General features: G+C 40.4%; 1 protein-coding gene and 1 non-coding gene across 3 annotated transcripts in view; both read left to right on the top strand.

Moving 5' to 3' along the window:
• Positions 1–22,223, top strand: part of Nf1 (neurofibromin 1) — a 244,273-nt gene that overhangs the window by 196,222 nt on the left and 25,828 nt on the right. For both annotated transcript variants that reach the window (XM_028759210.1, XM_028759209.1), the window contains 11 exons: positions 3,536–3,968; positions 4,718–5,058; positions 8,680–8,882; positions 11,993–12,186; positions 16,686–16,826; positions 17,309–17,588; positions 18,086–18,300; positions 18,891–18,952; positions 19,089–19,203; positions 20,008–20,109; positions 21,673–21,813. In XM_028759210.1, coding sequence (XP_028615043.1) covers positions 3,536–3,968; positions 4,718–5,058; positions 8,680–8,882; positions 11,993–12,186; positions 16,686–16,826; positions 17,309–17,588; positions 18,086–18,300; positions 18,891–18,952; positions 19,089–19,203; positions 20,008–20,109; positions 21,673–21,813 — 2,227 coding nt within the window. The remainder of the gene's footprint in view (positions 1–3,535; positions 3,969–4,717; positions 5,059–8,679; positions 8,883–11,992; positions 12,187–16,685; positions 16,827–17,308; positions 17,589–18,085; positions 18,301–18,890; positions 18,953–19,088; positions 19,204–20,007; positions 20,110–21,672; positions 21,814–22,223) is intronic.
• Positions 14,035–14,141, top strand: LOC114614009. Its single transcript, XR_003710259.1, has one exon. It is a non-coding gene; the product is annotated as a U6 spliceosomal RNA (small nuclear RNA).

Below are 22,223 nucleotides of genomic sequence, written 5' to 3'. Positions count from 1 at the left end.
TCCTACCATCTGCTTTTGAAATAGTATTATTCAATGGAAATTACATGATGGCATATTTAGTGTGGCAATAGAATCGCATTTCTAACTTTATTTTATATCACAGACTGATTTGAAAACATAAATGTGGAGTCCTTAGAGGTATTTGTCAGCTAGGAGGATCAGTCACACACATCACTGCCATTTCAAGCTGGGAACTGCAGCTATGGTCTGAGCAGAATTTGGGCCAGAGGATGCTTGCAGAGTGTGGTGTGTGCAGTTTCTGGCATTGCCTCAGATCAGACACATCTGAGGTGGATTACGTTGTCATCAGTGAAATCAGATAGATACCCCTGATGATCTCCTTGGCTCTACTGATGGTACAGAAGCCTGGGTCACAGCAGATCCTCTCAGTTCCTATTATACTAGCGTCCTCCCTTCAGATTTTTCTGATGTACTCATTTCCTCACTAGCCCCAAACACGTCCCACATCTCTAACGCTGCCTTTGATCATATTCTAATGAGCACCACACTAATCAGCTGGGCTCATTAGATACTTCCTCATTTCCTTAAAAAAAGACAACTTTTCATTTATATAATTTAAATTTTTATTTATTTTTATGGTGTCACTGGGACTGATCCCAGTTATCTATGCCTACCTTTATGTAGGTTTTGATGTCACTAGGTTTACATGACAAGCACCTGCTGAGCCACCTCTCCTTTTTATTTTGAGTCAGGTTCATTAAGTTGCCCGTGGTAGCTTTGAATACTTTTGGGTTTTGTTGTTTTTCATCTTTTTTTTTACTCTTCTCTCACAATACATCCCAACCAAAGCTTCCCCTCCCTCCTCTCCTCAGTCCTCTCCCTCACCTCCCCGTTCCTTCCCCAGATCCACTGATCCTCCATTTTCCTTCAAAAAAGAGCAGGTCTGAAACAGGTTCTCATGTAGTTGAGGCTGGCCTAGCACTCAGTATGCAGCTGAGGATGACCTTGCCTGTGTGAGCATCCTGCCTTCTCCCGTGTGCTAGGATTACAGGCTTGTATTACCACATCCATCGGAGTTCATCCAGGGATTGAACCCAAGCTTTCATGTATCCACTAAGCAAGTATTCCGCCAACTGACCAAAACTGCAGCCTCTTTGTTTCTTACTAAAAGTTGAAAAACTTGCCTATATTTTCAAAAATGATTCCTAAATATTTGCATACATTGGAATATTGTTTTTAAACAACAAAAGTGTCATGCTCTCTACATACATTTGTATTAGTAGGCCTGTGCTGGTATCAACCGGTTTATTTCCAGCAAGCAGGATAGTGGTCTCCAACACCGGCAATCCACAGAACATAGCTTGAGGAGTGTCCCCCCAGGCAAACACTGTGGTCTTCTCTGGTCTCTCATGGTTGTTGCCTTCCCTTGTTTCCCATCTGCCTCTCAGAGCTCACCTGTGTGGATCTAATGCTCTCGCTATTGTAGAACACACTTAGTCACCTCTTTCATTTTCTCCTTCTCCTCAAGCCCAGCTTCTTTTTTCTGTTCAGTTCCAACCCTCAGGGCTGGCTCACCTGCCTTCTCTATGAGGGCCATCTCTACTGCATTGACCAGGAGAGGTATAGAGCCAGTTCACTCTGTCATGACCAGCTCTCCCAACTGCCTCAGGTGGTGTGTGTGTGTGTGTGGAGGAGTGTCTTTTATCATTTATTCTTTTTTATCTTAAACTGTTCCTTTAATTTTAAAAATAATTCAACTTGTCATTTTATTCTTCAACAAGAAGATTAAAATTCTTACATGAAGATATGTATCATAACTCACAGATAATGGAGCATAAGGAACAGTGGGCCCAATTTAATACAGTTGTTTGGATCTAAGTCAAGCACAGTACTCTTCAGAGTTTCCTTACTGTGCCTAATTGTGTTGATTAATGTTCTGTCATTTGTAAGCAAGATATGACTGTGGGGAGCCGAGGAAACCCTGGGTGACTGTGTAAGGACCAAATCAAGTCCTAAGGAGTGAGTGGTGTTTAAATATCTCAGGTCCGTAGCAATGGCAAAGCTTCACAGACACACACAACCCCACACACATACACCCATAGTGAAGCCTAGAAGGACTGCAGAGCCTTCCTCTGGTCCCTTAGGATGTTGCTAAGGTATGCAGTATGAGTGCTTGCCAACGGTTGACCATTGTGTGCCAAAATTAGCAATTGTAGCTCTCTTCCCGCTCCCTGGTTGGTAAAGCCTGAGACTGCTCAACTACAGAGATCTGCTGTCAAGACTGGGTGGCCTTGCTGTGCCTAATACATTTCCCAAGGGTTAGGCTTGCTGCAGTAGTTGGTGTGCGCATAGCCCACCTCACCAGCTTGTCTGCATGTGCATTTGTGTCAGCCCTTTCTTGATTCCTTCATTGCTCCAGTCAGATTTCCAGAACCCAAGCCAAGTGGACGTGGCGTATGACCTAATGTGGTTTAATGAAAACATGAAACATTAGCTTATACAGCTGAACAGTCTGTGGATAAATCTAACCATGGAGGAGAATTTTATCTATGACTCAGATTATGGCCAAGACTCCAGACTGTCTTTTCATTTCTCACCTCCTTCTCTTTAGGTTTTGAGGAAGGTTCTTTCCTTCCTATCCCAAGACATAAATTTATAATCCCTGGGCAGAGCAGTGATAATGCACACCTTTTATTCCAACACTCCGGAGGCAGAGGCAGGTAGATCTCTGGGTTTGAATCAGCCTGGTCTACAGAGTGAGTTGCAGCATAGACAGGGGCTAAACAAAGAAACCCTGTCTTTGAAACAAAATAAACAAAACAAATCCCAGGACTGTGTATTTTCTTAAGTACAAACATGGAGAAAAGTTCTCAAACCCCCACAATTTAAACTAGTCTATGAATTGGGCCTCTAGCCTCATTGTCCTGACTTGAGTCTGTGTTCATTGCTGAGCCACCTTCTGTTCAAGGTCAACTACATGGATTGGCTACAGCTTCTGGGCATCGTTTCCAGCCACCGGCTTCTCTGAGGAGTATGGTGCACCCAACATCCTTCAGCCCTTCCACTGACTTCTTTCTTGATGGGCAGACTTGTTGCTATTGCTGTAATTTTTAAGGAATCTATCTCTTCTCTCTTTATCCTTATTGCTCAAAGTCTATAAATTGTAAAACAAAAAAAAAAATCTATACTTTGAAGACTTGTTAATTTATATCATTGTACTCTTTAGAAAATTAATCAGAACCAGAGAGATGGCTCAGCTGTTAAAGGCTAAGCTCACAACTAGAAATATAAGAAAATTAACCATAGAATTTTTTAAAGGGATAAGTGAGATGCCCCAGCAGACGACTATGCTATCATTGCAAGCCTGAAAACCTAAATCCAATTTCCAAAATATATGTGGTATGGAATAAAGGGAAACTGACTCTTATCTCCACAGATGTGCTGTGTTGTCTTCTGGCTTCCAGATGCATGCACGTGCTCACACCTGCATGCACACACAATTAGTAAAAGTAAAACAATTTCTATACATTCAGAAATTTTAACAATTTTTATCCTTTTTTGTTGCCTTCCTTAGGTTTAAAACTGGCCAAATCAATGGTGATTTGCTGATATACCATGTCTTGCTGACTTTAAAGCCATATTATGCAAAGCCATATGAAATCGTAGTGGACCTTACCCATACTGGGCCTAGCAATCGCTTTAAAACAGACTTCCTTTCTAAGTGGTTTGTTGTTTTCCCTGGCTTTGCCTATGACAATGTCTCTGCAGTCTATATCTATAACTGTAACTCCTGGGTCAGGGAGTATACCAAATACCATGAGCGGCTGCTGACTGGCCTCAAAGGCAGCAAGAGGCTTATTTTCATCGACTGTCCTGGGAAGTTGGCTGAACACATAGAGCATGAGCAGCAGAAACTCCCTGCTGCTACCTTGGCTTTGGAAGAGGATCTAAAGGTTTTCCACAATGCTCTCAAGCTAGCTCACAAGGACACCAAAGTTTCTATTAAGGTAACTTCTGGTCTGTTTTGAATATTTGTTGCCTTTCCTGACTAACCAGGTTATATTGTGACCTCTACAAATGTTCTCATAGTTGCATATCCAGTATTAGTCCCATCCAGATGTGGGAAGAGCAAGATTTCTATCTTTATTGTGGTCTTGCAGAACATTGCACACTTAGAAGACACTCTCATAAGGCCTGAGATGTCTCAGCAGTTAAGAGCACTGGGTGCTCTTCTAGAGTTCCAGAGTTCAGTTCCCAGCACCCACATGGTGGCTCATAACTATCTATAACTCCAGTTCCAAGCACACACGTGATGCAGAGATATTATGCAGGCAAACACTCATAACCATAAAATAGATTAATTTTTAAGGTACTTAGTTTGGGCAAGGGGCAGAAAAAAATGCTATAGAGAGGCCAGGCAGTTCTTGACTGTGAGCTCTGCCCAGTGGTTGTGTGTGCAAAGTGGAAAGGACCTCATGATGTAGCTCTGTTGATCAGGTCATGGTTTTTCAGAGTGGTGAGTTTTACCCCTTCAGTACTTGTTTATAGAATTCTTGGCCTTTTTAAAGGAAAATGATTTTTTTGATGTTGTTGTTGGATCCTGTTTCTTTTGAGAGTATTTATAAGTAAGTGTTAAAGTAATTTAAATATTAACTCATAGCAAACATGGTGTGGGGGTGGGTGAATGAGTTGAGTTTTGGAGCTTTTGAGAATTCTGTGTAACTGGAATCTATTCCTTTCTCATACCATTTCTCAGGTTGGTTCTACTGCTGTTCAGGTAACCTCAGCAGAAAGAACAAAAGTTTTGGGGCAATCTGTCTTTTTAAATGATATCTACTATGCTTCTGAAATTGAAGAGATCTGCCTAGTTGATGAGAACCAGTTCACTTTAACCATTGCAAACCAAGGCACACCGCTGACCTTCATGCACCAAGAGTGTGAAGCCATTGTTCAGTCTATCATTCATATCAGGACCCGCTGGGAGCTGTCACAGCCTGACTCCATCCCTCAGCATACCAAGATTCGACCAAAAGATGTCCCTGGGACACTGCTTAATATTGCATTACTGAATTTGGGCAGTTCAGACCCTAGTTTACGGTAGGTATTTCTCTCCCACCCTTCCCCCCCCCACCCCCTTTTTAAAATTTTTCTTTATTAAATTTACTTCAAGTTAAACAATATCTCACTGTTGTTCACTGAGTGCCATTGTTTAGGGAAAGCCTAAAGTTTAGTGAATCAGATACATTACTGCATCCTACCAGTGTCACTTCAGTAGTATTCTCTAAAGAAATCTGGTGCTCTCTCCTTTGCCTTGGCAACAGAAGCAACATGGACAAAAAGAATGTTATTGTTTGGAGAGCATCACAGTAAAATGCATACCTTATGTTGCTGCTATGGCCCTAAAGGCTTCATATGACCTGTGGCCAAGTGCAAGACAATGTATAACTGGAGAGCTGACGCAAAACACTGCTGGGGTCATGCATGAGGTGCCTAAACATTGTCTATCACACATTCAGATAGATGCAGATCCCACGAAGGAGCAGCAGCTGAACTCGGAAGGGTAGCTGGGCAGGGTTTCAACTGTCAGCCCTAAAATACATGTTCTGGTTTCAAAACTGTTTAAAAAGAAAGGAAACAAAAGGAAAGAAAGAGGGAAGGAAGGAGGGAGAAAAGGAGAGGGGTAGAGAAGAAAGGTCTCCCCCCTCCCCCTCCCCCTCCCCTTACCCTCCCCCTCCCCTTCCTTCTCCCTCTCCCTCTCTCTCTCTGTCTCATCTTCCCCTCCCTCCTGAAGTGCAAACTCAGAGTGTATGTGCCATGCTAGCTGCACAGGCGCTCTGCTACTGAGCACCATCTTCAGTCCCTTAAAGAACATGCCCTGAGCACAGGGTATTGTGTTCTGCCACGCTCTGCTGTGCCAGCCTGTAGAATCAGTAGATTTGGTTTGGGTGGGGAGCTGCTATTTTGTAACACAGCATGCTTTCAGGCACAGCGTTGAACTCTCCTTTTTGGTAAAATATTGGTAACAATGCCTTACTAATGCACCTGTAAAGTAAAGATTTGACAATAGCATTTGCAGTAGGGTAGTATATATAACACAAGCCAGTGGTTTCTACTTAGTGAATGGTGTTTTCCCACCCCCTGTTCCCACCCCCTGTTCCCACCTCCTTTCTCTTCTCTTCTCCTTTACATGTGTGGATGATTCTTTATCTTAGGTATCTTAGGAATGTCAAGATTTTGACTTATGGATGTGGAGCTTTACTAATCTGAAATCCAAGATGCTCCAGAATCTGAAGTTTTTTATATATTTTGTCCAGACTTTATAGCATATCACTTTAGTAAGACGGGCTCTCTCTTTGTAGCTCTGGCTGGCTGAGAACTTGCTGGAATTAAAGTCACTTTCACCTCCTCACCCCCGTTTCAGAACTTTTAATCATAGGTGCTCATTCTGCGAAATCTATGTAAATATTTCAAACCCTGAGCATATCTGAGTATGGTCATTTTAGATAAGAAACACTCAGTTCTCAGATTCAAGAGCTCTCTCTTCAGATATACCATAGACCAGGGTTTAATCTTGGCCTTTAAGCTTCAAATTTAAATAAAGATAAAAGAGCTTATCACAGGCCTGACAACCTAACCTATATTTGAGTAACATATGGAAGGAAGGAGAGAACTGATTCCCAAAAGTTATTCTTTGACCTTCTTGTATGTGTCCACATGCATACACACACACACACTCACACACACACACACACAAATAATTAATTAAAATGTGTAAGTCAGGTATGTAGCATATACATTTGATACCTGTACTCAGGAGGCACACACAAATGGCTCTGGGAGTCTGGGCCAGCTTGGTTTACATAGCAAACTATGGGATAGCCAGGGCTACATAGTTAGACAATCTCAGGAGAAAGGAAAAAAAAGATTTTTAAGGACAATAATCAACAATTTTTTTAAGACTTTATTTTATATTTACACATGAGTACACTGTTGCTGTCATCAGGCACACCAGAAGAGGGCATTAGATCTCATTACAGATGGTTGTGAGCCACCATGTGGTTGCTGGGAATTGAACTCAAGACCTCTGGGAAGAGTAGTCAGTGCTCTTAACCTCTGAGCCATCTCTCCAGCCCAACAATTTTTTTTTTAAACTTACGTAGGCCTCATGAACTCTCACAAATGGCTTGATAAATTATATGTGTGCTTGGCTCCCCTTATCTTAGAAGGCTCTTTGACACATACTCAAGTTATGGAAGACCAGTTTTTATAGCTCTTAGATAATGTAAAATAACATCAGCATAGTATGACTTATAAGTCAGTAAAAGATAAACATAAATACACAAGCAGTAATATGTGTTCTCATGTTTAGGAAAATTGAGCTATAAACCTGTCTTTACTTTTCAATTCCAAATAGATTTTTGTTGTTTATCAATTGGGTATTTTGGTTTTAGAGACAGTGTCTTTCTAACCTGAAATTTACAATCCTCCTGCCTTGGCTTCTCACTAAATGCTAGGAGTACAGGCCTGTGCCACAATGCCTTGCCCTTTGACATCTTTGTTAAATAGTGCTAATGGCCATCTTAGTTTACCATACCATTTCCCTGTGAACAGCTTTCACTCATTGGTAAAGGATATCATCCCAGAGAAAATAAAACACTTTTGGGCAAACTTACATTTCCATAGCTTTTTTCTCCTGTGTCAGCTTGTCAGAAATTCAAAGGTAGTGAAAACATGAAGTTCACTGAGCAGCCCAGTATTTTGTTTTGCTACATTTTAAAACTGAGCCTGAGATTTGTTGTTTGGGGTAGGGTAGGGGTGGAATAGAGGATGTTATTTTGAAATGCTAGGGATCGAACTCAAGGGCTCACACATGTAAGACAAACATTCTACCACAGTGCAAACCTCAAGGTTTTTTTTTTTTTTTAACTTTTGTAGTTTTTTAAAATATATTTTTATGTATTTATAATATACTTTGTATTCTAACAGACTGTAGAAATACATGGTTAGTTCCAGTATTACATCATAGAATCATGGAGTGGAAACTGTAGCTACAGCTTCTTAACTAGAGTTAATTTTGGTTTAACCTCTGGTTTAATTTTGTTTAACATTTACAGTGTAAATGTAGAACACAGACATTCTGAGGATATTCTTACTTTAACACTTCGAACATTATTTGATTAGATGCCTCCTCTTAAAACATAATATTCTCTTGCTATGTAACCCTGACTGGTCTGGAACTCTCTATGTAGAATAGGCTGGCCTCTTGTTCATAGCCTGCATCTGCCTCCCTAGTGCCAAGATGAAAGTCATGCACTACCAGGCTCCTCCTCACTTCCCATTCTCTGTTTAATTGGATCTAAGAGAGAGTAACTGTGAGCATAGTGTTGACTTCACTAATACATGGCACGCCTTTTTTCAGTCATTTACTTCTATTGATCACCCAAGACCCTGAATCTCCACTGTTTTATGTTCCCATGAAAATTTCTAGGAAGGCTGGCACCACTTAGGAACATCATGGGCTCTTCTGGTGCTGATTTCATGACTGATTTTTCTTGATCTCCTGTTTAGGGCTTACTGTACATTCTGTCTCCAGTCGGGTGTAACACTGAAAAATAATTGACCATGCTTTGTGATAAAATCTTGAGTTGTATGTTGTGGAGAAAATGTAATTACAAACAAAAAAAAATGTGAAACAATCTCCCTCATGTTTTCTCTTAGGTCTGCTGCCTATAATCTCCTGTGTGCCTTAACCTGCACCTTTAATTTAAAGATTGAAGGTCAGTTACTTGAGACATCGGGGTTATGCATCCCTGCCAACAACACACTCTTCATTGTCTCTATCAGTAAGACGCTTGCAGCCAATGAGCCACACCTCACCTTAGAGTTTTTGGAAGAGTGTATTTCTGGATTTAGCAAATCTAGTAAGTAATGACTTTCCTTAATACTAAGAATGATTCTTAAGACAATTCAAAGAAAGCTCTTTCGTTTGGGGATTTACTAGGAGTCTTTCACTTTCTGTATTTTTACTTTTTAAAAACTTTGGGTGTTTTTTTGTTTGTTTGTTTGTTTGTTTGTTTGTTTGTTTGTTTTGTCTTGTCTTTGGTGCCCTGTAACTAGAGGAACTCTGAAAGAAAATCCTGGTGGGACACACAAAGAGACCTGTCAGAACTCTGGGATCCTCTTTCCTGTGTGCTGTCGGAAAGATTTCCTTCTTTATTTCAGCTACATGAACTTTAGCATGTCTTTTCTTAGATAAGATTTTAAGGAAATAGTTGCTTCTCTTTTGTATAGTTGACTTGGAACTATGATTTTTATTGGACATTTGTTGGTAGATGATGCCAGATCCAGAGTCAGTACTTAGTTTGTTTTAATAAATTTCATTAACTTAAACCTATTCTTTTTAACATCTGTCTACCTCCATACCATGTACTAACATAGCTGCTGATCTCTGCCTGGCTTCATTCTTGACATTTTTTTCTCCCTGTAATACATACAGCTTTTTCCCTGTATTCTGCATTCAAACACGTGTCTTAATATCTCAGTACTAGGTGATTAAGTGCTTTAGTTCATCAAGACTCCATCAGATTGGGGCTGGACAGATGGCTCAGTGGTTAAAGCACTGGATACTCTTGCATAGGCCCCTGCTTTGATTCCTACCACCCACATGGCAGCACACAGCCACTTGCAAAGCCAGTTCCAGGGGATCTGATGCCTTCTTTGGGATTTTCAGGCACTGCATGCACATGCTGCACAGACATGCATACAAGCAAAATACCCATACACATACAATAAGATAAATTAGTTAAAAGAAAAAAGACTACATAGATATGTTTCGTTCTGTCTTTTCTATCAAGTGGAAGATGTAGGAATGTAACACTGGAGGGAGATTGTATACATTTGAGAAACAAGAAAAGTACAAAGTTATTAATAACTATAAAAGTGTGAAGATATCTGAGTGAGTAAACAGGCATACTGTGTCCTGCACAAACAGCTCTTCCAGGACCATTTTAAATTTTATTGAAAATAAACAGCTAAAAAATGTTATAAAGAAAGAAAATGCAGATGTGATATACAGCTGTCTCCTTACTGCACATATTGTAATGGCATAGTAATCAAAGCATGAATGTTCAAAACCAGCAAACACATTGATTTAAAAGAAACAGACAGCCCAAGTGTCACAAACTGATTAGTGAGATGAAATCACTTAAGAAATAAGTTTGGAAAGTTAATTAACTTAGGTTACGTACACAAAACATACCAGAGTAAGTTCTGGCTGTATTTAAGAATTGAGTACTTAGAAGCATTGATAAAGTGAATGCCTAGTTGCTTTTATGTGAGTAGTGTGAGTGAGACAAGAAAACATGGGAGGAAGGTGAAGTAAGGAAGGGACAGATAGCTTCTTCCTGAGACTCTGGAAGATCTCCACAAAAAAGGAAACAAATGAGTACGTGACTAGGGCCTGGGGGACAGCTTTGGACTGAATGTGGAAAGATGAATGAATGTCCTTAGTTCAGTGTTCTCTGTAGTAAATTAGTAAATTAATCATGGTAGCATAATACTAAGAAAAGAATATTTTTTAGTTTGTTAATAAAAAATACATATTGAAAGAATTGTGAAATGGTGTAGTAGGTGTCAGATTGAAAAACATTTTTAAAGATTAAATCGTGAGGGTCTGTAGCATTGTAAACAAGGCCAGTGTTTCTAGAAAGACATTTAGAAGTAGATTAGACCCTTAAGAATATTCACTAGCCGGGCAGTGGTGGCACACGCCTTTAATCCCAGCACTTGGGAGGCAGAGGCAGGGAGATTTCTGAGTTCGAGGCCAGTCTGGTCTACAGAGTGAGTTCCAGGACAGCCAGGGATACACAGAGAAACCCTATCTCGAAAAGAAAAAAAAAAAAAAAGAGAGTAAAAGCATGAGGGAAAAAAAAAAGAATATTCACATCTGGGGCTAGAGAAATGGCTCAGTGAATAAGAGCACTAGTTCTTCCAGAGGTTCCAGGTTCAATTTCCAGCATCACCATGGCAGCTTACAATTGTCTGTAACTCCAGTTCCAGTGGATCCAGTATCCACACACAGACATAAATGCAGGCAAAACACCAGTACATATAAAATAAAAGTAAATAAAAATAAAGTTAAAAAAAATCACATTTCTTTGACATTATAGTTCTACTTTTCAATCTTTTCCTGAAAAAAAATGAATGCTAAGGAGCCAGCAAGATGGCATGGTCGGAGAGGTAGCACGCCACCAAACCTCAGCACCTGACTTCAGTCCCCGGGCTCATGTGAGGGTGGAAGGAAGGAGCCAGCCCCACAGTTCTCCTCTGACCTCATCAGGACACACATACCTTCCACACACACTTGTTAAAAGAATTAATGCAGAGATGTTTATAGCATATTATTTTCTGTTGCTACTTTAAAGCTAAGGTATATCTTGTTATAGTAAAGTGCCCAGCTGTTAAGTGAATGAGCGTTGACAGTAATAATCATGAAAGGATCTTCTAGATCATAGCCTACAGCATCTCTAGTGTTCATAACTTCTCTCAGTACCACCTCCGCAAACTCCCTTGCCTCCACCTCCAAGTGCTGGGATTAAAGATGTATGCCACCCCCCAACCCAGCTTGGCTTGCTTACTTTAAATTTTTTTTCAAAATTTAATATCTTTACCTCGTATCAAAATGTTTATCTAGGCCTAATTCAAGATAAAAATCTTTATCTTCAACCTCCTCTCTATTCCTTCATGACTGAATCATTACTGGGGCTAGAGGGGTGGATCAGCAGTTAAAAGTCCTGGTTGTTCCTTCAGAAGACTTGGGTCCAATTGTCAGTACCCATGTAATGGCTCACAGTGTCTATAACTCTGGACCCAGGGCATCAGACACCCTTTTCCAGCCTTGTTGGATACCAGGCAAGTATGTGGGACACAAATATACATGGACACAACACACTCATCATACACATAAAAATTAAAATAAAATGTTTGTAATTTTCTTTGACTATCTGTCCTTAATAGAGTATTTTCTCCACAGGTATTGAATTGAAGCACCTTTGTTTGGAGTATATGACCCCATGGCTGTCAAATCTAGTCCGTTTTTGTAAGCATAATGATGATGCCAAACGACAGAGGGTTACTGCCATCCTTGATAAGCTAATAACAATGACCATAAACGAGAAGCAGATGTACCCTTCTATTCAAGCAAAAATCTGGGGGAGCCTTGGGCAGGTATTGAATTTACACTGATACTTATCTGGTGCCTCTTTTGTGCTAGTAATTCTTGGTTGCCCATGTTATACAGAGCACACTGTTCTGTCTTTCAGAAGCATGCAGACACATACCTATAGTGGCAAATATTTGAAAAAATGGCATGCAGTCCGTCTAGCTCCCTGGCCGCTGCCATGATCCCACTCTGTGTTCCCATACTAATGGCGTCAGAGGTGCCAGCCCAGGAGCACCGGCCCTGGCTCCATGAGACTTTAGTGTGGCTGCTGTGGCTGCCAGGCAGCTCTGTGGAGTCTACAGCTCTAAGCGTGGCTCCTGGGCCAACTCTGACATCCTCATGGTTTTCAGCTCAGAACAGACAAAAACCGCCATCCTTATGGTAGAAATGAGTCTCTCAATGCTTAAGATTATCCAATAGACTTATATATTAGCAAATGCTCAATATACAAGATGCCCACACAATCAGAATTGTTAACCCAATAACTAACCTTCTGATATGAATAACTCCCCAAGACTCCTAGAGACACGGATGTCTGCCTCCATTCTTGCTTCTCTTCCTCCTTTCTCCTTCTCCCCTTCCTCCTCCTGACTCCCAGCTCCACCTACCTCTTCTACTACCCAGTCACTGAGCTCCATTACAAATATAATGGGCAGGAAAAATCCTGCCACATATCACCCTTTCTGTTGGAATAAAAAAAAAATCTTTCTCTCAAAAAATAAATTGAGCACAACTATTACCAATTTCTAATAGTAAGGTACAAGATAGACCTAATACCCAATCCAACATTATTGTCAATAAAAAAGACCATTGTTACTTATCCTAAAAGTTCTATACCTGACTTACATCCTGGCTTTAGAATGAATGACATCTGAAAGCCATCCTCTCAAATCTGTTCTCTCAAAGTAAATAGCCTGGGTTGGCTATGAGACTATAAGTCTTCAACCCTGTCAGAAATCCAGAATGACTGAATTAAACTGAAAATATGGGAAGCACAAAGCATGGCTTCCAAAACTTAGCCAAATTATATAGACCGCTGATTACCTGGATAGTCCTTTATACTTGAAAATGCTGGAGCATTCGATCCTTCTGGCCCAGGTTCATCTGACAGACCTAATAATGCAGAATATTTAAGGGCTGATTTCCTTCTCTAGGCAGAGATTATCAGTCAACTATTGCACATAATGTGTCCTTTTTCTGGACAGTAATTTGTCTGTAGATGAAAAGAGGCAATACTTGCCTAGTGCCTGTCTCACCACTATTGGAGTAACTCCAAAGATGCTCAATTTCTTCTTTTTTTTTTTTTTTCTTTTTTCTTTTTATTGGATGATTTATTTACATTTCCTATGTTGTCCCCTTACCCCATCCCCCACCACGCCCTCGGAACCCCCAATCCCCTCGCCCCTCCTCCTTCTTCTCTGTGGATGTAACCTCTATCTACACCCCCCCCCACTCCCACCTCCCCACCCTCAAAATTCCCACCCCCTGGGGCATCCAGCCTTCATGAGGTCAAGGTTCTCTTCTTCCACCTATGCCCAGCAGGGCCCTCCACTTTTACATATTCAGCTGAAGCCCTGGATCCCCCCCTAAGTGCTCCCAGGCTGGTGGTTTAGACCCTGGGAGCTGTGGTTGGTTGGTATTGTTGCTCTCCTCATGGTGCCACAAACCCTTTCAGCTCCTTCAGTCTTCACTCTAACTCCTCTATTGAGAACCCCATGATCAGTTCAATGACTAGTTGTGAGCATCTGCCTCTGAATATGTCTGACTCTTGAAGGCCTCTGAGGAGATATCCATATCAGGCTCTTATCAGCATGCACTTCCTGTCTTCCACATCAGCATCTACCTTTGGTGATGTGCTCGCTTCGGCAGCACATATACTAAAATTGGAACGATACAGAGAAGATTAGCATGGCCCCTGCGCAAGGATGACACGCAAATTCGTGAAGCTCAATTTCTTCTTAGAATCCGAGAAAGGGAAGCTGTCAGGAGCAAACAGGTCTCTCATCAAATGATCTTAAATAAAGAAATGTCTGTAACATCAATTCTCAGCTATTTCTAATTAAAATCTAGAAAACACCGTAACAATAAACTTAGAGCTATGAATTTGCTATTATGCCCTTAACTCACGTTGCTTAATCATCTAAAATAGTTTATAATAGCGTTAAAGAAGGACTGGGTCTAAGCCTTGTTCCCATAAAATTTGTATCAATAGAAGAAATTTATACCAATGAGACCCTTGAATTTATATCAAAATAAATTTTGTGCCATCTAAGAAATTATGACTTCAGCTTAGTAACAGTTATACAGATTTCTACCAATAGATTATGGCTATGTAATCAATTCTAGCTATTCCTCCCTGTTTCAATAAAAATCATTACTGAATTCCCTAGAAAGACAACCTAATAATAACCTCCTCAGCCCCCAAGTCCAGGAAATTGGGATGCCAACTCTTCATAAGCTTCTTCAAGCTGATTTTGGGCATTGGGATATTTTGAAGAGAAGCAGGGGGAAGGGTAAATAGGGGAGTTGGTTGGCCTCAAGAAGGTCACACCAATGATTGATTTAGTCACTGCTGTCTGTGTCTTAACTGAATCCAGCTGAAGTCTATGGCATCAGGAATTCAAGCAGGTCAGTTCAGCATGTTTGACAAAGAGATTCACTAAGCTGTATATTCTATAATATACAAATCTTAAAACAAATTTTAATATCATCAGGATAATTTTTTGTTTGATTCTCTGGAATCTAGTCTTCTGGAGGCCTACTTCTGTCATGTCTGATCCATATAATTCTTGGAGATATATAAGTATCTTAATCACCTTTTCTAAAAATACAAAGACAGACGTTTTTCCCAAATCAACATATCCTTGAGCAAGTAACCAGAAAAACCTTTATATTGACCTCTTTTCCAGAGGAAAAATATAACAACAAAACTGAAAATCACACCCACTTTGAAATTAAAACAATCTAAAACAAATGAAGTAAAGTACTGTATGTCCCTGTTTTTAGGCCTTTCCTATTTTGCCAAGCAGGATTTAAACCCAGAATTCCTGTGGAGCCCACGTTAGACAGAACCCGAGTATCCTGTAAGACAAATTAGAGTAACATATCTTCACACCATCTTTCTGTTCTGCTCTCAGCTTAGAGCAGCCTTCTAGTTATACATGACACTCTCTACTCTGGAGTCAGTGACTGATTTTATACTATCTGTCTGTAGGTCTCTGCCTAGAGCCATAGACAAATTTCCCTACTTAGTTCTGAACCGCTGGTGGGGGGGAGATTCTCCACGTGAATCGGACAAATCTTCATAAATCTTTTCTAAAAGCAAATAATCTCTATATTATAAATTCAGTTTAAATCTCTCTGCTCTAAAGTAGGCTACTTTTTTCTTTTCCTAACAAAAAGCAGCCTGCAATTTCCACAGCAGGGGACCTCAGCCTGCAAGCAGTTTCCTTTGTTTCAAAGTTACCACTGGAGTCATGTGACTTGTCCCTGGGCTACTCTCTTTAAAAATAAATAAATAAAAAATAGAAATATACAACTATAACTTTCAGGTAAATGATCTTAAATTTCTAGTGAATTCTTGCCCGAAGTTGGTGGCCACCTGTAGTTGGAGAATTTTTAAAAAGTGACAAGGCTCCAGCAAGCTCCCTGGCCACCGCCATGTTCCTGCTCTTTGAAAAAATCCTGGCATACATACCCACCCCTGTAAATAGCTACGGAATCTCAGATCTCTCTTCCTTGCATAATTGTATAGAGTTTAGCTGTAGACGCCTGTTGTCATTTCTAGTAAACAGTCTTTAAATATGTACTTAGTCCCTATACACCACAGATCTCAGTCACTGCTTCTTATAGGTGGATATATTGTCGCTGTCTTCTGACACACTAGAAGATGGCACCGGATGGCCGTTACAGATAGTTGTGAACCACTGTGTAGTTGCTGGGAATTGAACGCAGGACCTCTGGAAGAGTAGTCAGTGCTCTTAACCACTGAGCAATCTCTCTAGCCCAGTCACTGTTTCTTAATGATGTTATTCAGAACATCCGCTTGCATTTATAGTTGTAGCATAGACTATGATATAACTTTCCTTAACCTCACAAGGGAGGTGCACATTATTCCTTCAAAATAATCACTTAAGGAAGCAGTGTCCTTAACTTAGACAATGTTGTAAATCCTCTAAATGATTCTGAATGGCTTTGGAGCCAGTTTTCTGACTGTATGATATCATTAAAGTAATTAGATCTGTCATGCATTACTGTCTTAGAGCCAGACATAGTATCTAAGCAGCTGAAGATAGTCATGTAAAGATGTTTAAACTCAGAATACTGATCTTACTCTGAAGGAGTCAAGTGGTACCCTCAGCCTTCCCTGGATATTTTACAAGTCTAAGTCTAGAATTTTGAAAGTTCAGGGTAAAACAAGATGTCCATTACTTGGTCTTTTTTGAGCATTTCTTAATTAAAGGCAGCATGCTTGACAGCAACATGGCTTTCTTTTTCTCACCAGATCACAGACCTGCTAGATGTTGTTCTTGACAGTTTCATCAAAACCAGTGCGACAGGAGGGTTAGGGTCTATCAAAGCTGAGGTAATGGCAGACACGGCTGTGGCTTTAGCTTCTGGAAACGTGAAGTTGGTGTCGAGTAAGGTAACTACCTTTTCTGTACCTCTTGGACTATGCTGTAGTATATCTGCCTATCATCTTGAGAGTTTTTGTCTTATAACTAGCTAAGGTTAAACAGATTTGAGTGAGTGTGTGTGTACATGTGTTCATGAATGTCTGTGTACACATATTCCATGGCACACATGTAGACGTCAAAAGATAATTTATGGGAGTCAGTTATCTCCTTCCACCACATGGGTCCCAGGGTATGGCGCTGGACAATGTGCACCTTTATGTGTATGTGTGCCACATGTTTACAGTGTCAGCAGACATCAGACGAGGGTGCTTCAGATTCCCTAGAACTGAAGTTGCAGATTGTTGTGAGTGGCCGTGTGGGTGCTGGGAATGAAAGTTCCCTTTAAGAGCAGCAAGTGCTGTTAACCTCTGAGTCGTCTCTCCAGCACCCTTAATTCTTTGTGTGATGGAACTTTTAGTCTTGTGTTTTTAAAACGTGTTCTTCTTCACAGGTTATTGGAAGGATGTGTAAAATAATTGACAAGACTTGCTTGTCTCCGACTCCAACTTTAGAACAGCACCTAATGTGGGACGATATTGCCATTTTAGCCCGTTACATGTTGATGCTGTCCTTCAACAACTCTCTGGATGTAGCAGCTCATCTTCCCTATCTCTTCCATGTTGTCACTTTCTTAGTAGCCACAGGTCCCTTGTCCCTTCGCGCTTCCACACATGGATTGGTCATTAATATCATTCACTCCCTGTGTACTTGTTCACAGCTTCATTTTAGTGGTAAGTTCCTAGAAGATAATCTTTCTTTACTAGTTCTTTCTCAGCTTTACCTTACCTGACTGCTATAGGTTTCTTACTGTAATAGTATTGACTCACCAGGCCTACAAGCAGTAATTTGAAATTTTATCAAACAAGAAAATAATAAAAGTGACTTGTACACCATAGAAAGCTACAATAAAGGCTTTCTTTGTCATGCAGATACTTGTAATTATCATGTAACCTAAAAGTCTATTATCAGCTGATAGTGTTGCATTACTAGTGATGTTTTGTTATATAGCCACTAATATCATACAACAAGGAATTTGATTTAGGGAGCATGGTTGTGTGTTTTTTGCATGATATTTACATTTTATTGAATTCAAAATGAAACATTACTTTAGAATTAAAATTTTCTTTCTTCCTTCCTTCCTTCCTTCCTTCCTTCCTTCCTTCCTTCCTTCTTTCCTCCTTTCCCTCCTTCCTTCCTTCCTTTCTTTCTTCCTTTCTTTTTTTTACAGAAGAGACCAAGCAAGTTTTGAGACTCAGTCTAACAGAGTTCTCATTACCCAAGTTTTACTTACTGTTTGGCATTAGCAAAGTCAAGTCAGCCGCTGTCATTGCCTTCCGTTCCAGTTATCGGGACCGGTCATTCTCCCCTGGCTCCTATGAGAGGGAGACTTTTGCTTTGACGTCCCTGGAAACAGTCACAGAAGCTCTGTTGGAGATCATGGAGGTATATAAGGAAAAATGACAAGAAACCAAATTAAAATCATATTTAAAATGTGTAATACGCAGGGTATAGTGACACAGGAGGGAGAGACGGGTGGCTTCTTTGAGTTTGAAGCCAGCTGAGTCTATGTAGAGAATTCTAAGCCAGCCAGGGCTACATAGTAACACCTCGTCTGAAAAATAACTGTGTAATATACAAAAGAAACACTGGTTTATTCTGTTATAGTACACATTGGCCTTTAGAATGTGTTCATTCTTTAAATTAGATTTATCTTACTTTATGTATATGAATGTTTTGCCTGCATGTATGTGTGTGCACCACATGTGTGCCTGGTGTCCGAAGGTCAGAGAAGAATCCAGAAGAGGACATCAGATTCCCCAGAACCAAAGTTATGGATAAATATGAACCACTTTATGGATTCTGGAAACAGAACCCATATCCTCTGCAAGAACAAGTGCTCTTAACTACCGAGCTATGTCTCCAGCCCCTAGAGTGTGTTTTTTATAACAGATATCACTTATAGGCATGAGAATATTAAATATTCCTAGAAACATTTATGTACACATATGTATTTAGAGTATCCTGTTTTTCAGGCATGTATGAGAGATATTCCAACATGCAAGTGGCTTGATCAATGGACAGAACTGGCTCAAAGGTGTGTCCTCAGCTGAATAGAAACTGTGACAGTGTGTTTATTGTTGAAAGTAGCTATTGCAGCTGCAGCAGTCTTGGATTTATAGTGTGTGTACACACAAAGATTTTCATAAGTTCCTTGGCTCTTTTGATTGCAGATTTGCGTTTCAGTACAACCCATCCCTGCAACCAAGAGCTCTTGTGGTGTTTGGCTGTATTAGCAAACGTGTATCTCATGGACAGATAAAGCAGATTATCCGAATTCTTAGCAAGGTACCTATTCCTCTTTTCCCAAAGATTTGTTCAAACTTACAAATTATACTTCAAGTTTTTTTAAAAACACACTAAAATGTAATTATTGCTATTAAAATATTTATTTGTTAAGCATTTAAATTTCTTTTTCCTTATTGCAATTCTTTGAAGTGTTAAAATCTTACCTAACTGTTTAAATTCAACCTTGTGGCATACATCTTTAATTCCAGCACTCTAGATACAGAGGCAAGCAGATTTATTTGAGAGTTTGAGGCCAACCTGGTGTACGTAAGTGAGTTTCAGGACAGCCAGAGCCAGATAGTTGAAAGAACTTGTCTCAAAAAGAAAATATCTTCTTTTTTTTTGTTTGTTTGTTTTGTTTTGTTTTTTTCGAGACAGAGTTTCTCTTTGTAGCCCTGGCTGTCCTGGAACTCACTCTGTAGACCAGGCTAGCCTCGAACTCTCGAACTCAGAAATCCGCCTGCTTCTGCCTCCCAAGTGCTGGAATTAAAGGCGTGCGCCACCACCACCCGGCAGAAAATATCTTCTAAAAGGATTATTTGCCTCTTTTCTAATCAGGTATACTTAATCTATCAGTCTTGAAAGCCATATAGCCTTGCTATACAGCTATATAATTTATAAGTAATATAATAATGCCCTTCTTGTTAGAATGTAATATAGAAATATTTTTAAAATAAGTATAGCGTGTCCACCATTGATAGAAATTGTCAGATGCCTAAATGTTTCTCAGCTAAATCTCAGATTCATTGTAGGGAGTGATGTTTTATTTCAGTGAAAAGTAAAAGATTTCTGTTTCCCTAAAAGGCACTTGAAAGTTGTTTAAAAGGACCCGACACTTACAACAGTCAAGTTCTGATAGAATCTACGGTGATAGCACTAACAAAATTACAGCCGCTTCTTAATAAGGTAATCATTGGTATTGATTCTGCATGTTCTTTTCTTATCCAGCATTTAGGAAATAAAATGAATTGAAAAGAGGTCATAAAAAAGAAATTCTAGTCAAAGTGGAGCCTCTTGTCATAAGAGTTAGAAAATAAGGGGAATTGGCCTATCATGGTGGCCCACACCTTTAACCCATCACTCATGAAGAGGCAGGTTGATTTCTGTTATTGAGAGGCCAGTGTGATCAACATAGCAAATCCCAGGACAGCCAGGGCTACATAGAAAATACTTGTCTCAAAAGGAAGGGGATGGGGTGGAGAGGAAAGGAAAAGGAAGGGTGGATTGGAAAGAGGATGTAAGAAGAAACTGTAGGCAAAGTGGAGCCTGTGTCACACCTCTTAGTAATTTGAAGTAGAGGAAGAGTTAAGTATAGAGTATCTTTTCTCCTGTGCTTAATTGTTTATAATATTTTTTTCTCTTTGGTACTAGAAGAAAGATAGGTATAAATTCTTAATTCTTTTCATCGAATAAGAATTAGTTGAGCTGGGTGGTGGTGGTGCAAGCTTTAATCCCAGCCCTTGGGAGACAAAGATAGGTGATCTTTGTGACTTTGAGGACAGCCTGATCTACAGAGCAAGTTCAAGGACAGCTACAGCTACCTAGAGATACCCTGTCTTAGAGGTGAGGGGAGAGTTGAGTATCATCTGTGTGTCTGGTAGTGCTTAAAGATACACAAGTAGTAAACAAACTCATAAGTGGCCTGTGTCTGGGATGGGTGTGGATGTTGAGAAGTGGACAAGTAAAGTCAGTAAACAACCACTCAGTGTGTGTATGTGTGTTAGTGATCACCGCTGTAGGGGATGCAAAGCCAGGAGCAGTGTGCCTGCTCATCAGAGGAGTCTGTATGCTAGCTTAGGGTGTAACTGAAGGTATAGTACTTGCTTAGCATGTACAAGACCCTGGGTACAGTCTCCACCAAGAGAGGGGGAAGGGCAGGAGGGAGGCATGGAGTACATAGGAATAAGAGTCTATACTAGCAAGAGTGATAAGTTGAAAGGCTAGTGTCTAACTGAGCTAGAAATAAGTAGGGCAGTGGGGTGGTGAGTAGGCCATCCTAGTAGAGAGTTGATAGACAAAAGTGTAAAGATTGAGTAGAATTAACCTATCATTCAACACTCTACAGGAAGGAGTTTGGAAATGATCATTTCCTAGGTGACAGTATGATCAAAGGAGGACACAGGTGACCCAGAGAAGGGAGGCAGTGCCTGCAGAAGGACAGTTAGCCTGGACACTGTCTGCAGTGTGACCAGGAGATGTCAGTCTGCTGAAGAGAATCTGCCAACTCTGGGGACTGGGTTTGGCATCCAGCACTGGGGGAAATCCAGAGGAAGCTCAGGCTCTCCGACTAGTTCATGGGAGCTGTAATTACAACATGGAGCCGGCCAAGTGTTCATGTCTGTTCATGTTTTCCAAAGGAGAGGAAACACATTCACTTCGTAGGCAGCCTGCTCTGGTTTATGCTGCAGCATCATGGAAGACAGTATGTCTTGGTTCACCTCACTCACTGGAGCTTGTCTCCTTTTTTAGGACTCGCCACTACACAAAGCCCTCTTTTGGGTTGCCGTGGCTGTGCTGCAGTTAGATGAGGTCAACTTGTATTCAGCCGGCACTGCTCTTCTGGAACAAAACCTGCACACCTTGGATAGTCTTCGGATATTCAATGACAAGGTGAGTAAGCTGTTCTCTGAGGCCACATTGCTCATTGTGAGTCTTCTCTTCCTTGTCTTCTATGGTTCTTTAGATGTCAAACGAGATCCATAATCTAGATATTACTATAATGTGTATAATGTGAGTATAGTTTTTTAGTAGCTCACTAAAAACTGTTTAACCCATAGTTCCTATTTAAAATACCCAAGGACACTGTGCCCTACCATTAATGATTAGAATAGTAACAACTAGGGCAGGAAAGATGGCTCAGCAGTTGGGATCACTGACTGCTCTTCCCAGCACCTGCATGGCAGCTTACAACCATCTCTGACTCCAGTCCCTGGAATCTAGTGCCCTCTCTGGCTTCCTTGGACACTACACATATGTGATGTACAAGCATACATAGAAGCAAAACGCCATGCACATAAAAT

Source organism: Grammomys surdaster, unplaced genomic scaffold, assembly GCF_004785775.1.
Source record: "Grammomys surdaster isolate TR1022 unplaced genomic scaffold, NIH_TR_1.0 126278, whole genome shotgun sequence".
Lineage (NCBI taxonomy): Eukaryota > Metazoa > Chordata > Mammalia > Rodentia > Muridae > Grammomys > Grammomys surdaster.
Note: the sequence above shows the minus strand (reverse complement) of the source record. Positions and strands in the feature narration are given on the sequence as shown.